The sequence below is a fragment of the Globicephala melas genome, chromosome 7 (assembly GCF_963455315.2).
Source record: "Globicephala melas chromosome 7, mGloMel1.2, whole genome shotgun sequence".
Classification (NCBI taxonomy): domain Eukaryota; kingdom Metazoa; phylum Chordata; class Mammalia; order Artiodactyla; family Delphinidae; genus Globicephala; species Globicephala melas.
The window spans coordinates 70,743,265-70,761,095 of record NC_083320.1 but is presented as its reverse complement, the minus strand read 5'-3'; the positions used below and the strand labels follow the sequence as shown (position 1 = coordinate 70,761,095).

The 17,831-nt window shown below is 41.1% G+C and overlaps 1 protein-coding gene across 6 annotated transcripts in view; it reads right to left on the bottom strand.

The window, feature by feature from the left end:
* The window catches only part of RBMS1 (RNA binding motif single stranded interacting protein 1), a 213,381-nt gene that overhangs the window by 121,424 nt on the left and 74,126 nt on the right, over positions 1–17,831 (bottom strand). The window contains exon 1 of one of the 6 annotated variants that reach the window (XM_070045971.1): positions 7,657–8,029. The exons of the other annotated variants lie outside the window; for them this stretch is intronic. Within the exon in view, the coding sequence (XP_069902072.1) occupies positions 7,657–7,725 (69 nt within the window). The 5' untranslated portion in view covers positions 7,726–8,029. Of the gene's footprint in view, positions 1–7,656; positions 8,030–17,831 lie in introns of those variants that run through there. 6 annotated transcript variants of the gene reach the window in all.

The window sequence follows — 17,831 nt, the reverse complement described above, 5'->3', positions numbered from 1 at the left end:
GCAACAGTGTACCTTCTGCGTGTCACCCGTTTACTTCCTCCAGAATGACATTCCCAACTTAACTTATGCTACACACTCAGTAATTATTTGACTCAATGTTTCTGAGTCGCTGTTAAACTTTCAGTTAAACAAAAGGACATATCCACTCCCTTGGAGCTGGCCTGTTGGGCATTTGACTTATAAAACTGAGAATACAGACAGAGAAAGTGAAGACAACATTGTTTCTAGAATATCTGAATACATAGGGTTGGGTTGATCATAAATGGTCTTCCAAAAGGGTGATGTTTTTTTAGGCAGTTCCTGGAAGTGGAGAGACAGAGATCTTGTTTTAGAACAGAGCTGAAAGGAAATTCTAGGTGATGGGAATACTATGCAGAAAAAAATGGGATCTAAGAATCTCAGATAATACAAAACAATGAGGCTACATATCGCACCCAACCTACAGGGCATCAAAACAACGAAACAAACAGATTTTGTAAAGTGGCGCGTCAACTAATAAAGTGAGAAGCTAACAAAGCAATACTGCTTTCCTTCTCTCTCTCTCTCTCTCTCTCTCTCTCTCTCCCTCAGACCCCCCCACCTCTTTCTTCCTCCCTTCAGTGCTCTCTCCTCCTTTCGCTCTGAAGTCTTGTAGCCTCTACAGAGCACACCCAAAACTCCCTGATATACTGAAAATCCCCCCTGGGTTACACAGTAACAACAGCTTCTAAAGTGCAGACATGATCTGTACTGTGTGTTTCTTACAGAAACTGTCCCATTATAAATGACAGCTGCCTGTAAGGAAGCCACGCCTCTCACCCCACTGCCCTTTCAAAAAGCTACAATGAAAAGGACGTGTGTGACGAAGGCAGCTATGAGTATTCATAATAAAATAAATCCAAAGGATTATGACATGAGTGGTAGAACAGTCTTTGTTTTTCACGTTCAATACAGAAATTATATGAAGGGGAATTTGTCCACCAAACAGCTGTATTTAAATGCACCTGTAAGTCAAATGACAACAGAGAAAACAGCGGTAATTCTTCAATATTTAAAATAACTCCTTCCGTGAAAAATACTTTAGCATATGAAATTCCATATATATAGCTACATTTTCTCCTTGCTGACGCATATAAGTTGGTGTCTTAAAAATGTTTTTTAAAAAGTACAGAAGTCCTGTCGAGTATGTATAAAATGGGAAAATACTAAGTTCATACATACAAAAACTATCTGTCAGAACTAGGTGATTTCCAAAAATGTGATACAGGAATTGGCAGTAAAAATAAAAACAGAAATTCATAAAGAATAGTAAAGGACTGTATCTCAAAGCTCAGGCACAGAAACAAGTAACACCTACATGCTATGCTGAAATTCTCAATGACATGAGAATCGGGTTTTCACTGCAATTTTTAAACATTAAAAATAATACAATTTTCTATATTCTTTTCACTTTATCTTTTTCTTGATAACCGAAGGGACTGCACGTTCAGGTGGGGAACAAGGGGGACTGGAAGGCCGAAAAATAAATGTAAAGAGAATCATGAAAAATAAGTCATTCGTGATTCCATCTACCAACAGAGGAAAACACTTTTTAATATTTTGGCATATTTCCTTCCAGTCTTTTTTTATTCATGCATTTTTTGAGGCTGTATTGGATGCACAATTAACAAATGCAAATACAATTTCCCCCAGTTTACGTTACACTGCTTTGTAAGTCCGTATGTTTAAATGAATAAAGTGGAGTCAAAGTACATTTCTATCTATTAGAGCACTGCTATGTTTAACACCAAATTCTGTTGTGGCTGCTGCCATTTAATAGGCGTTAAACAACAATAGCTACATTGATTCATTATTATTTTAATACAGAATTTAGTCTGCTCCATTTAATTTTTTCACCTTGTCCTAATTTCAGGAAAAGCTTATGACTTCCTTCCTCATGGTATGTCTATCCTATTTTAAAATTTACTAAGCTTTTAGAATGTATTAAAGCAAAGCATTCTCTACAGATGCGAGTTTAAAAACAAACACCCACCAAACACCTACAGATGTCCAAGGAGAAAAACAATGTTTATTTTTCTGAGAAAGGCAAAGATGGCATCTGTGAAAACCAACAAGACAAAGGAAAGAATTCAGGAAATCATCATGCATATACTAATAATCAAATCCGTCCATTTTCGAGCAAATTAAAAGGTAGCATTTTTCATCAACAAGAGTGATTAATGCTCTTTTTTTCCTTCTCCAATCATATATTTGCATAAAATAAAGAACAGAGGGTTGAAAGGCTTTCTTTCCCCAAAGGGAAGGCAAACTCTGCTAACAAGAGCATAATACAGGAACAACTGTTCTGAAATATGGTGGGATGCTCTTTTCTATTTCTTTTTGGATTTTTTTTTTTTTATATGTGGTTGACAGTCTCGTTTTCAAGCTCCAGATCCTTACCCTTTTGGGGGCTGCCCCCACTTTCTAAACAAAGTCCATTCTTAGAGGCTGTGTCAAGGTCTCCCAGGATCACACAGAGCCTTCCCAGGACCACCCGCTGTTGCTTGCTCTGTTGGGACATTAATAATAATAACACCTTAGAAGGATTAACAACAACAACCCTGTGGAGTGGGCACTATTATCTTTATTTAACAGAAAGTGAGGCTTTGGGAGGTTAAGTGAAAAAGCATGCAAGACACAGAGCCAGAACTTAAGACGGGGTCTCTTTCAATTAGGTTGAGTGATGGTTAAAGAAGTTAAGATGTGAAATCGGCGTTACCAGGGCTCAAGGAATATGCTAAGAGGCAAGATTTTTGGAGGAAAACACGGGAATAATATGGTTTATAATTACGATTTCTTTTATAACTCGCTTTAAAAAGTGAGTTGGGTTCCCCACAGATAGGATTGCTGGATTTCGCAAATAAAAACACACAGTACCGCACAATATTTGGGATGTGCTTATACTAAAATATTATTCATTGTTTATCTGAAATTCCAATTTAAGTTGGTGTCCCGTACGCTATCTGAGAACCCTAGAGCAAAGGCCTTTATGAAACAAACAAAAAACACTAATAAATTACAAAGCTACAATTCCCAAAGCTGAAATCTGGGATGCTCTGTGTGCCACATGTCTTTGGGAGGCCAAGTAAAGGGAAGTGTAGTGGGGCTACAGCTGTTCTGGACCGAGCTTCCTTCTCTTTTTTCTGGTAGCTGACAGAACCCTTGACTCCAGAGACCTGAGCTTTCACCAACTAGGCCATTTAAATTCACTGCCTCAAAATTCCTGACCTTTTCCCACTTTATATGGATGTTGTGAAGATTAAATATAGCTGAGGTTGGGAAGGGATATCATATACATCTTTAAATATTTATTTATTGGCAGAGTGCTTTGGAAATATATTCTCAGAAACTTGGAAAGACTGACTCCCCCTGTCCCCGCCCACCCCAAGAAAGGGCTCAGAAAGTATTACCAATATATGATGAGCCCAGCTGACAGCAGTCTCTAAAAGGAAGGAAAGAACAAAAACGAGAAACGTGTTCAAAACCTGAAGCGAACTATGGAAAATGTAGTGAGATGCCAAAAGGGATGCCTAGCGGAAAAACTGGACGATCACTGATGATGGCGAATTCCGTACTTTTCAAACGGCCATGGTTACATATTTCAAACGGTTACCTTGACGCGCAAGCACCACTGAATCACAAACACACTGAAATAGCCTAATCCCAAAACAGGACAAGACCTTCTTATGTATACCAATTTAATTTTCTGCTAATTTCCCCTAAACCTCCAATTTCCGTGGCTTGAGTAGGTTTACCTTCTTTTAAAACGACAACAAATTGGGACTGGCTCAGACAGTGTTCATTTAAACATTTCTCTGAACACTTTAATCTTCAAACTTTAACAAAACCCAATCTACTACACATAAATTGCTGTGAACAGAAACTGCTTGAAGAGGATTAATCAACAGCTTTGTATGTCATCCTCTAACAAGGCCAAACACTGAATCACTGTTGAATTCTTCACGTGCAGCTACATCCAGTTAATCTTCAAGAAAGCAGCAAACTATGTAAATCTATTTAAACTGGGGAGATAAGTACTTCACTCATCAAAAGTTTTAGCAACACTTAACAAGTACAGCTATTGGTCGGCAAGATCATTTGAAAAGAAACACACACACACACACACACACACACACACACACACACACACACGAAAATTCTTATATGCACTCCCCAACCCCAAAGACCCCACTGCAAACCACTAGGCAAAAAAGTATTTGCTACACACCTCAATTTGTAAAAACCAAGTATATGACATCACTGAATCAACTACTTCAAGAAAAGCAGTTCCGAAATGGAAGTAAGGAAACAGGAAGGGGAAAGTAGCTAATAAAAGAATTCAAAATAAAATGGAAATATTTATCTTCTCTAATTAAAGGAAAGCACTTTTTCTTTTGAGACATACTAAAAATATTTTCACAACTACAGAAGTCCTACTAAAGGGCTTTCATTTTGCTTGTGGCGGTGTTCTCATACAGACTGGATTTGCTTAACGAGTATCCTGCATCTGCACGTCACAGTCAACAATCATAGGCCATACACATTCCTCCACTGAGACTAGAACCAACAATCTTTGTCTAGGTTATCACCCACTCAAAGCATCTTACTCTGACCTGAGCCGAGCAGATGTATTTCTAACATGCTCATAGGCCTGTGATGCAGGAAAATCCTAAATGATGCCGGAGATCAGTGCTCCTTGACGTCCTCGATACACAACGTGGGGCAGGAGGGGAATGAGCACCACCCACCTCTGTTTAACTGAAACTGGCTGACTCCTATATTTGTAAAGTTTTAAGAAGAAATCGTACAATCACTCTGTAAAGCAATCCTTTAACATCAATGCCGATCCCAAATATCACGAACCCACCGTCCATGTCATTCACAGCATCCTCCTTCACCTGCAACTCCTTCCTCACCACCACCTCCCTGCACCTGTCCATGGCCCAGATAGGTGGGAGGAATCCCTAAACCAGACTTTTGAGACTAGAAGGGTGACGGGCAGTGATGCAGAGAAGCTCTGGATGAGTTTTCATTGAGATGTGCACGTAATAAGCAAGCTGCCGTAGTGTGGCTGTCTTAAGAGCTTGACTGCCAAAGCCTGGCTCTGCACTTTGGGTCATACAGACTGAGTACGGTACTTAATCTATGCCTCAGTTTTCTTAACTGTAAAATGGAGATATTACCATTACCTACCTCACAGGGCTGTCAAGATGACTAAATGAGTTAACCCACCTATAGCTGGGTGGTTCTCAGCAACCCACAGGCTATAAGATGCTCAGTGATGGTTTGCCACTATTAATATATATGTATAATACAAGTGTGACTCCAGCTTATTTTTTTTTCCAAAGGTGATTTTTAAGTATTCCTCGCATTCAGTGTTTTCTTCAGGCAAACTATCTGAAATCAGCTCTAACAGATGATCATATATTTCTAGATTAAAATCAAACTGCCTTATAAACCTAAAATGGACCTATTCTTTCATCAAAATGAATAAACTAATGTGAACTGAAAGGTGCAAGCTTAATGTCACAAAATCTTATAAAAAGCATTAATTAGACTTCCCATTTAGACTAAGCCAGGATGAGATCACAAAGTCACTCATGGTAACCAGGTCCCCTTGCTGGAAGTGTGCTTTCCCAGTGAATGGCTAAATACTAACAAAAGAAACCTTTGACTCAAATACCACTGGTACCCGGGGTCTTGTGTCTGTATAATGCCTACACATTCATTTCTTTCTTCGCCTATAGAAAAAAGAAAGTCTGTTTGTTTTTCTGATTCAGTCAGCCCTTTTAGTCTCTGAATCTAAGGAGAGCCTAGTGAAAAGAAGAGCATCTTATCAGCGTGCTCCAGACCAGCAGGCTGTCCCCCTCCACACACAAAACCTCCAGCCCCTCACAGCAAAAGGCCTCGCCCTCAGAGCCTTTTCCCCATTTCAGAGCTAACACCCCACCGGGTTCCGACAACAAATAAATGAATACACAAGGCCCTTACATAATTAGCCATCTTTTCAGGTAGAGGGAGGTGGGGCGGGGGGAGGATTCAGGAGAATATTTATTGTAAATTGGCTTCATTTATGAAGTCGATGCAAGTGTACTGGATCTGAGGGCATTTATTTTAAATGAGGCCACATGAAGAGATTTTAGAGATGCCAGCTTCTGAATCTTGACAAATTTTAGTATATACTTCAGCCAAGTCACAAATGCAGATTTTTTTAAAAAAAAAATTAAAGGAAGGGGCTTTTCTTAAACCAGGTAAAAGTTCCACTGACTTGGAAAGCAAGGGCATACAGACCAGGTGTGTTTACTGTCTTTGTAAGGGAAAGCTAACAAGTGAAAGAACCAAACACCAGAAAACAATACTTTTTGACAGTCACCGTATCAGAAAATTAGCATCATTTTCAGATATACTTATAGTAAGAGTGCCCTCCCTACCCCACCCCCCAAAATGACTTTGAGAACAAAAAGGACTAAACATAATCAATAATCCTGTGAACGCCTTTAGGAAAGCCACCAGGCATCACTGTCATCTGTCATGATCTTAACAGAGCCATGGTCTGCATGGAAGGATACAGTTTGATTGAATCATTATTGGGATAATAACTTAATTGATTTGTCTCAGTGGCTAAGGATGTAGACAAGAGATAATGGAAGAAAAATATCTGCAATCGTGTTTTTGTTTTCTCAACAAGCATCTTGCCACTGACCTCTAAATCAGTTTAACCTTTTCTAAACAGACCTGCACATTTTTTACATAATTTAAAGCTAGGTCTTGTTAATGCTGCTGCTGAAAGCCTCCGTGAGATTTACCACAACATGGCTTCAGTAACCTTCTTTTAAAAACAAAGATGAAAAACAAAACAAAAGGCCATGACTATAAGCTTCCAGCTCCACTCCTTTTCCCGGCAGGGGATTTTGATCTAACCACTAAAGTGCCTTTGGAGTTCAATCTGTTAAAAAATGTATGAAACGGTATTAAAATAGGAAAAGGCATGTGTATGACTCAGGCTTATCCAAGTATCTCTGCAACTAGGATGTCACAGGATTTCCCTGTGCTGCTGAAAACTGAAAACCTTGAGAAAGTGACAGTAGAAGTTCCTGTTTCTTTTTCTTTCTTTTCTTTTTTTTTAATATATAAATGGGAGGGGGAGCGAGCGCGAACACACACACACACACACACACACACACACACACACACACACACACACACACACACACACACACACACACACACGTCTTCCGGGTTTCGTACGAATCGGGCAGGTTCTTTGAGGTTCCAAGTGAAGATTGTTGTATCCCAATCTTAAGACTTATTATCGTACTCTTCCACACACAAAGGTTTCCGAAAAAAAAACCCAAACTTGTTGCAGAGCTGGGCGAAGCCCCCGACGCGCTCCTGCTCTCGCCGCGCCGCCGCCCCTTCCCCTTCCTCCGCGTCCCGCCCGGCCCGGCCGGAGGGGGCGAGGGCATCTCCCCGGCTAAGGTCACCGGCCCGAGCCGTCCCCGCGGGCCGCCTCCTGCGAAACAAGGTCACCGCCCGGCCCGGTCCCTCCGAGGACGACCGCGGAGTCCGGCCGAGCGCTGCCACCCTTTGTAGAGCGGGGCGGCCGGCCTCCCCGCGGCATCCCCGCCGCCGCCTCACCTGCTTGCGATAGGGCGTCCTGCAGCTGCTACTGCCCCCAGGGTTGCCGCTGCTGCTGGGGAAGATCATCGCGGCGGGCGCGGGCGGCGGGCGCGGGCGCGGGGCAGCCTCGCTGCGAGGGGGAGGGCGCAGGGAGGGGGCCGGCCGGGGCCGCGGCCGCTCTGGGAACTCCCTCTCGCCGCGCGGCGGCGGCCGGCGGGGGCTGCAGCTCCGGGCTGACTTCTCCTCCGCCCTCGACCTCCGGACTCTCCTAAAAGTGCGGCGCGGCGGCGGCAGGCAGGACTCTGGCAGCTCCGGCGGCCGCCGCCCTGCGTGCCATGGACGGGAGTTCGCGCGCGGAGCTGGCGGCGCCGCGGACTCTCCCGGCGGCAGCGGAGGAGCAGCGCCGCCGCGTCCCCACCTCCCGCGGCCTCAACCACCGCCCCGAGAGCGCGCCGGCCGGGGGCGGGGAGGCGGCCGCGCACCGCCTCGCGCCGCGCCCAGGCCCACCCGCGCCTCCCCGCCCTCCCGCCCGGCGCCGCGCCCGCCGCCCAGCCGGCCGGCTAGCCCCCGGGCGCTCCCTCCCGGGCTCGGGGCCGGAGCGGGGGCCGCGCGGCCCGGGGAGCCACTGGCGCCCCCGCTCTGGTGCAATGGTTGGGTCTGGCTCCCCGCATGCCGCACATTCCTTGGAGTACCCACCCCCCTCGTCTTTTCTCTTTTCCCCCTCGGCTCTTGGCTTCAGCACCCGCGGCAGCTTTGCACCCGGGCTCGAAGCCCCTTTTCAGGGCACCGCGCCGGGGATCACGCTAACACCTGGGTAGGAAGCGAAAGGGTCCCAAGTCTTCTTTTTCTCTTTCACCCTTCCAAACTATCCCCCCGACCGTCCACTCCCCCAGAAAAGGTGCGGGCAATCACTCCTACTTCAACGAACAAACCAGCCTTCCATCAAACCTCTGCAAATCCCCGTTCCCCCAATTCGCACGCTAAAATTTTAGCAGAGAAAATGTCTCCACTCCCCACCCCCTAACCGCAAAAACGCACAGTAAAGTTCGTACTTCATTCCTATGCCAGAGTTGGCAAGCTTACCTTCAAGATGCCAAAGTCAAATAGCGAAAATCATTTCAATCCATCGGTTTAGTAAGCCTTCCCGAAAACTGGAAGTGTGTGATCCTTCTATATGTTAATTATGAGATGCGACACAAATGTGTTCTATTGAAGGGACACAGAAACTGCAAAACAGGGACAAAGTGAGGAGGTAGTTTCCTTTGTTTTTCAATTGAAATTAAGGCGACTCAAGATGCCCCCCGCCTTTTTTTCTGGATCGCCTTTGCGTTCGTTAGTGTATCTAGCCTAGAACCTGTGCAAGGCAGACGGCCTCTACAGCAAGTCCCACCGGCAAGAGCCCCGCGGTCTGTGGATGGGCCACTGGGACAGCTGGCCTGTTCAGCAGTGACTATTACAGGGTTATATTACCGCACTAAGCGGTCAATATTACAGCGTTCTTCCTTGGCCTCTGGCCTCTAACGCCTTGCTGGAAAGGGCCATCTGCCATGATAATGAAAAAGCCTAACTCGGCTAAGAAGTGAAGGCTCTCAACTTCTGGCTGCCATAAGGAAAACAAAGTGTCCCCTATGGAAACCGAGTCTTCTAGCAAAGCTGTGACCATTCAAGGGTGTTTCCAGCAACAAGGAACTAAAAAATATCCATCCTAGATATCCTTCCTACTGCTGACCTAGGGAGCCACCTCCATATGATGAAGGGCTCCCAACATTCTCAAGCACACCTGATTGAAAACAACTATATACACAAACTATATATATATATATAATATATATATAAAATTCTTAACTCTTCATTAAAAAAAAAAGCAGCAGCAAACTTACTCTAAGTGCAGTACTAGGTGCACAATGGGCAAGTACGAACTTGCTAGATAACATTCACAGAAACGTATTTGTTCTTTAAAATGATTTAATAGAAACAATACAACTAACATTCAGTTCTGTGTTAATATATATGCTATTTCGGGCTACTGCATGCATTTACGATTGTTTGGGCTGCCCCTTTGCTGCCTCCTCTCACAGGGACCTTTTACCACAAGTTATCTACCACAGGTATAAAATATAAGGTTTTAAGTAGAACTGTTCAAGTCATAGATGCCTTTTCCTGAGAACTTAATGCCCAAGACCCCAGCAGTTCAAACCTGTCATCTATGGAAAAAATTCCATGTACAACCTCACTTGTCATGACTGGTCTCTTAGGAAACCACAGTCTAAACCACAAAAGAACAGCATAGATTAATTTTTCTACGGCTCTTCTCTAAGGTCATGATACTTTGGATATTGTGCTATTCTAGAATGGGAAGACTTGATTTGATACCCTGCAATTGTTTTACAGGGATAAGACATGATTTTAAGTGATAATAAAATTTAAATTGGAATACAAGAGCAATTCTAATACTAGATACTAAAATATACTAAGAATACTAAAAATATTAAAAGGACTATTTTTAAGAATAAAAAGGATATCTAAATAGCAACAAAACAAAGTGTTCTATATAGTGTATGACATAAAAGGAGATAACTCAAGGTGTATATTTTTAAAAACAATGTCTACAAGCCAGGGTTCAGAAGTTCCAGAGTTAGGTAGGTACTACGCACTTAACTAGGTAAAGCATTGCAAAGAAAGGAGAAGACAGATTTTCCACCCTCAAAGACTATAAAATATAAAATGTAACAAAGTCACTAAAGCCCAAAGAATTCCAACCTAAGAGAAATAACAGAAACATGAAACCATATATGTATATATACTCAATTATAGATATTCACAAGTGCTTAGTTATAAATGATTATAGGAATAGATCCTAGTGAGATTCATCTGGGAAAGTTTATTGACCTTTGAAACAAATATGTTTTAAGACAAAGTAAGGAAACATTCCAGAGAAACTGCAAGTTATCATGGTAAGAATTAGGGCTTTGGAATCTGCCCTGTAGATGCTCATCTTCCTGAAAGGGAAACTGAGACTGCTGCCTGGGCGGTCAGACAACATCCTCCTCCCGCAGCTCAGCTGGTGGGTAAAGTTGTGGGAATCTGACCCAGGGGCAGCCAATCCACAGATAGGCCAGTGACCTATGACATGGCTGGGACTGAAAAAATGAGCGGAGCCAATCAGATCCTCACCCTTGGGAATTTAATTCAGAAAACTCCAGTTAGGAAAGGGGCAGAAACTGCAAGAGTGCCAGGGGGTAGAGTTGAGGCCACAAAAAGCCAAAACCATATGCAAGGCAAGGTTATGAGGAAGCAGAAACTATGAGTAACAGGAAGCTGACTGGCAGCAAGCGGAGAGGCAAGCAGATGCCAGGAGCGGGTGAGCACTTGGCCGTGAGATGGAGTCCCTGAAGCTGCTTTGGCTCTTGCGACTGACAACAGCCCCTCCGTGTGTACACTTAACCAGCCCCACCCCTCTTTCTCAGAGAGCTTAAGTGAATCTGGGCTTTGCAATCTAAGGAACAAAATTAAAACAGCCCAACAGATTTGGTGGCTGCACGTTTCAGCTTTCCACTTACTAGCCACACGGCTTTGGGCAAGTCAGTTACCCTGAGTCCCAGACTCCTCCCTGACGGTCTTAAGTGTATCTATGGTACTCCAACAAAAGTACCAAACTCAATAAATGGCAGCTGTCATTATTGTGTCTCCAGGTTTCAGAGTGGTGGTTTGTAGACTTAAGTGGGTATACTGTGTAAATAACTGATGTTAGTAAGGCTGCCTGACCATCCAAGAGCAGGAGCAAGGGTGTAGTTGGAATTGACAAGTAAAAAAAAGAGCAAATTTAGGTAAGGAGAACTGTGTGTTGAATGGCTGAATGAAGACGCTTTCTAAGGCTTAACTCTAAGAGGTTTAAGAAAAAAAAAGTCTGACAGAAGGTCTGTTTCAAGAGCTAGGTGAACTCAAGTTTCTCTCCCACATTTGTTTTTGTCCTGTTTCCTTTAAAGAGGTTGTGTGTTGGACCAGAGCCATTTCTGTATGAATGGGAAGACTGTGAGTGGTATCAGAGATCACACTGTGAGGCAGGAGGGGGCTATGAATGAGGATAATAAAGATGGAGCCATCAGTACATGCAGGAGCCTGCAGCCTTGTAGAGCAGATGAGACTTGGCTACTCCCAAGTGTTTGTATAACTGCAATCTGAGACTCTTGAATTGAGAAGATATTTGTCCCACAGAAACATTCTGAAAATGAGACTTTCATTTATAAATTTCACATCTCATTTCACTTTCACAGCAACGCTATGAGGTTGGAAGGGTTATTAGGCTTCATTTACAGATGAGAGGAAAACAAGTTAAGACTGACTGACTTAACCATAGAGCAAGGAAGTAGCAAGTAAATGTTTAAACCTAGGCTTAGCTAGGGTTAAAAGACCCTGTCCTGTGCTCCTTCAACACTATAATGCTGTGGACTCAAAAAAGCCTTATAAATAATGCTACAATTCCCAGGTGAGTACTCGTAACCTCTACAGCACCGAGTTGCTGGACACGAAAAATGCAAGGCATTAAGTGATAAGTGCCAGCCAAGTGGTCTAGACAATCATGTGCTATGCCAGTCCACTGCAGGGAGAGATCAATACAGGATGTAACATGGGTGTGGGGAGCTCAGCTGTATAAATGTTTTGTTTGAGGGACATTCAGAAAGAAGCACTGTGAAGATGAGAAGAAAAACAAAAAGAGCGGGAGAGAGATGGATGGTATGAGAGAGGACGTAGATTTGGGGTGACTGCTGCTGAAATCATCACTAATCAATGAGCTCCTTGAAGGCAGCAGCAAAATCAAAAGGCTAGGAGAGCCCCCATTCCAACACATGCATTACTGAACCTCATATAAGAGAGGAGCCTTTGAGTAAAATTACTACAAAGAAAGTGTGGTGGGAAAGCTAAGCTTTGAAAGAAGGGAAAAAAATAGGGGGAGAGAAGATGTCCAATGAGATAAAAATAGAACACCTCTATCAACAAAAGAATAGACCTGTAGCAGGGTCTATCCCTCTATCACTGCTAAATAATTTCAAGCACCCATTTTTATTTGGATCACATTAAAAACAGAAAAGAATGAAGAGGAAGAATTCATCCAACATTACTTCACATTACAATCTTTAAGGAATAAAATACAACCACATAGTATTGGTTAGTGTAAACAGTTCACGCTAAAAAAATTGTTTACATTTGAGAGTACCTATGTTTAAAAGCTCGCAAGCCTCTAGCTCCCAGCAAAACAGAAAAAGAAAAAAAAAATTATGAGCTCAGCAGATTCTTTAAATTTCTGTTCTTTCCTGGTACAAAATAGAGTTGATAAAGTGTCTTGTTTCTAAAGGAGCAGCAATATTTTCTATTATTTACTATTTTGGTTTTTTTAAATTTTATAATTCTTGTTCTAGACCTAAAGTCTCCCTGGATACATATAAAATCACATGTATATAAAAATGAAACCACTGTAATAAAACTATAGCTCTATAGCTATAATCCTAGAAGGCATATAGAACAACATAAACAAAGCCAAATTCTGATGAGTCTTACCAAAAGCAACATTCTAATGATTCTTAAACCTATCCTGGTGAACAAAACAGAAGAAATAGGCTTTGCCCTGCTGCTGCTTCTCTGAATGGACTAATAAATACCTGTCATTTATTGAGTAACTACTATATTCTAGGCAATTTCTCAGCAGGTTCCTCTCCCCTGCCCCCCATTCACTCACAACACACACACACACATACCCACCATTAGAAAATGATTAGCCCATTTTATAGAAGAGAAAACTGAGGCTCAGAGGCTTAAGCAACCTTTCCAAGGCCACAGATCCAATACATAATGGAGCTGAGGTTTGAACTTAGGTCTCTCTGACTCCAAGTCTCCAAGCTCCAATGACACTCGTGATCGTTATTATTACTATGATCTATGGTTCAAGCCCAAACCCCATAGGGAAAAACATAGGAGCTCAATCCTGGGTGTGTATCTGAGCTTCAGTTACCATGAATATGACCTTGGGCGAGTCACTTTTAAAAAGATGTGAAATTACATTGAATTTCCATTCAGTTGATTATAAAGGCAAAATTTCCAATATTAGAACATATAGTTAATAGTACAAATACATATTCTGACCCAACCTAGCTCCTAAATCTCATTTAACTGATAGTTGCTAAAATATAACTCCTCTCTTACAACCACCAGCTTTATTTCCTGGGATAGTTGGTGGGATGAAGTTGGGAGAGAAGCAGAAAGAACTATCTTCTAAAAGCTGGGATGGTGATTAGATGAAAGGTATTTCCAGAATCCTGAACTGAAACTGAGAATATAATTTCACTCAAAAAATAGTGGAAAATCGTATTAGAGATTAGTTTCATTATGGGATTCATACATGCTTATCGGACAACTAACATCCTATTCATCATTTAGGATATTTCTCTCTGTGGCAAAACATCCTCTAAATTCCAAACAAATAATTTACACTCAAAAAATTTTGGATATCATCTATTCATAAATTAGCTACAGCCTTGTTCTTGCAAAATAGTTAATAAAATTCAAATCTCACTCAAATTTCTGGCATAGTGGTTCTCTGTACGTTAAACTTCTTTTCCTATGTTTTTCTATAAAAATAAGTACTTGGGTCCTTATTCTTTCCAAAAACCAAAATCTTGGGGGTAGCTATATGAATTAAAAATTCAAGATTTTTGTTTTCGTTTGGTTTACACTATATTGAATTTGTATCTGTAGATCAAATTCTATAACAAAATAAAGGAGAGTCAACTATCTGGGAAACCAGGAGAAAGAGAAGCTCCATTTTGCATTTATTGTGGATTACTGTTTTCCTAATTTACCTGGATGGATGCCTCAATCCTCTACATTCTTTGACTGTGGGAATATAGTATTAGAGCTGTTATTCTCCATCCTTTAGCAAGCCTATAAGAAAATAAGTGCTTCTTTTCAAAATACTTTGAGATAATTCAATGAGTTTTCCATGAATTACAGTAAAATTACAAATTATGAAAGATATTAAGTGATTTTTGCAATTACAGCTTATCTAAAGAGACGGAAGTAACATAATCATCTACTGTAGTGATCAAACTATGTATAAAGGATAAGAGCTGAGATAAGGAAGGGAAGGGCTGATGTGCTGTGGAAACAGCTAATCACATCCACCTCTGGCTACATGACTTGGGAAGAGACAAAAAGTACTTAGGAAATCAACAGAATTTTTGGAAAACTAGAGCCAAAAAAAAAACCAAACCTCTAAATCATGAAAAACAAAATTCAAACCTGGAAAAACTGTGTCCTTTCCATGAGTAAAATTTAACTGTTAGAAAATTTGGATAGTACAGACTGAATAACTAACTATACCTTGGACAAACAAAACCCTCGTATAAGCCAAGAATGATAAAAGGTATAAGACATTCCTAAATGTCTGGGAGACATAACTAAGGTCTATGCAAAACCTGGGATCCAGAGCACAAATTAGGATTTAAAGCATTCAAAATACAGAGAAAAAACCCCAACAAAACAGTTTCCTTTCTCTTTAGCTGCTAAGCTGACCATTACATTAGTTTATTTCACCTGAAGAGGAGGATAACAGAATAATTAATAACATCCTTTAAGTAAATAAGGATGCTGAAAAGCTTTCTATTCTCCCCTGAATTATAAATGTGAAGGTTCACACAACAAAATACAGAATTAGAAGTAAATTTCTATTCAGTTGGGGACACATGAAGGCAAACTTTCCAGCAGTAGAATATTTAGTTAAGAGTACTGCAGTGGGCTACATAAGGAGCTTTTAAAAATTCTCCACCCGAAGTGTCTTTAAGAATGACTAGTTCTGGGTTATCTAATACACTTAACACATGGGACAAACGGATGACAGACCTGTGGCAAATTGATACTCCCCAAGAGAAGAGAAGGCAAATGAGGAAATTCTGATATTGTCATGACAATGTGACTGACCATGACATCAGCAATTCCTAATTCCAAACTATGAAGAACACTCCGAGAATGCTGACAACACATTAAACAGATCCTCCCAGAACCACCCTTCCTTCACCTCCCAATCTAATATTTGATCTAGTGGCAGATGTGATGAAGTTTCAACTAAAGGATTATTGAATGTTAAAATCTATTAAATTCTCCTAAGTTGGAGGAAGCACTAGGAGGAAGCAATAGATAATAGCTGAAGACATTTTTCAGACCTATCATATATATCATATTATATCATAGCATATTATAAAATGTTACAATTTATAAAACGCTTTATTGTACATCTCATTAAAGTCTCAGGGAAGGAGGCAGGGCAGGCATCCTCCACTTTTTTTAAACAGGAGAGTAAGCCTCAGGTAGGTTAAACGACTTGACCTGGGTCATGAAGCTGAACCTTAAGGTTGGAAAGAATTATTAAAAGCCAGTTCCCGTGCCTGACGTATAATAATCACTCAAGAAATAATACAATAATAGAATGAATGCTACTGTCTCTCCTTGGACACCACGACCGACAATAAATTCAATCTATCCATATTTAGTCATTTCTATTAGAAGGTTCTTTGTTAAACAGCCTCCACATCTGAACCTATTCCTACCCCAGGACTAGAGTCTTTCTCTTCTATAGATTGCATACAGCTTTCGTCTGTATTCTATACTGTCCAACCCATAAAAGTGAGGGTGGAGTCATCTTATTTTGAGCCTTAACAACCTTGTAAGAGTGCTTAAACAGTCTGTAAATCTCTAATGAGTTACTTAACCTACTGTCTTACACGCAGTAAATTTTTTTGGAGGCATGAATGCATGAGGAATGGTAGCTTTCTTACACAGACACACACACACACACACACACACACACACACACACACAAATGACAGAAATGATGATTTGCATCCTCTTTTCAAAATGATGATTACTTGAAATTAGAAAGAGTTGAATGTAAGAAATGGAGCGATCAAATCTTAAAGACTACATTTTACAGATTATATTAAACATGGTGAATTTGCGTCCTAATCTTTAGATCACTCGGGATCCTAAGAGGTGTTGTAATGAATGTTGCATTTTGCATTTGTATGTTACTTATTAAGGAAATGGTATTCCACAATCAAATGGTTTCTCTCTCTTGACCTCAACTATTACTGTCAGAATAAATCTTCTTGCTTTACTTTTTTGGGGAAAAGAGAAATGTCCTACAAATCTCTCTGAGATCAGTCTCCTATAAATATTTGGATATAAACTGTATGTCGTGCAATCTAAGATGCCACTGATTATAATATGCTTGACAATTACTGAGATGTTAACATTTGAAAAAATGGACAACAGTAATTATAGGACATCATAAATTAAAAGATGCATTCTGATTTCAGCAATGCTGAAATGTGAGAAGAGTGCATCTTGGCATCTGTGTAGTAGAGCACACAGGTACATGAGCACAGTGCGTACAAACGCACACACGTGTTCTTTTTATTCGTAGCCTAGGCTCCAGAAATATATTTTTCAAACACTCATTTTTAATCTTCTAAAGAACCCAGAGCTACTGAGTGATTACAAGTAAATGACACACACTCAGTTCTTCCAAGATCTGACTGTATCATACCAGTGCGCACAGTCTCCACAAGGCAGAATGAGAAACTCTACCGTAATCTCACAAAGGAGCAAACTGAGCTGTCAGCTTCCCTCCTCAGCCATTTCCTCACAGTCACCTCAAGTTACACCCGTGGTGTTTTAGATATACAGTGCATTTATATGATAAGAAAGGTTACAGGGAGAGGAGCCTAAACCTGTAGATATTTATCAGGCCTCTCCACTCCACACTTCCTGTTATTAGTGCTTTAAAGCTGTCAGTTACGAACATAACTTGAGAACATTCATCCTGGACTGTTACTTCTTTACCAAGTTTTAAGTCACACAAATGCATGCACATGGACACACGCACTCTCAAAAGATCACTCAGTGTTGTTCTGGCACACAGCATCAATTCCAACCTATGAGTCTTACAGATTTCTACCTTTTTGCAGGGCCTGGAGTACCAGTTCTCAGTCTTCCTAGGACTTCCGATCGGAAAAGTAATTTTTATGTGAATCATAAAAGTTTTTTTATGTGAAGTCAGATAAAAAGACATATATCTAAAATGGTTATCACAACGCTTAAAATTGATATGAAATGACAAAGTGAATCAAAAGCAATAACTTAGC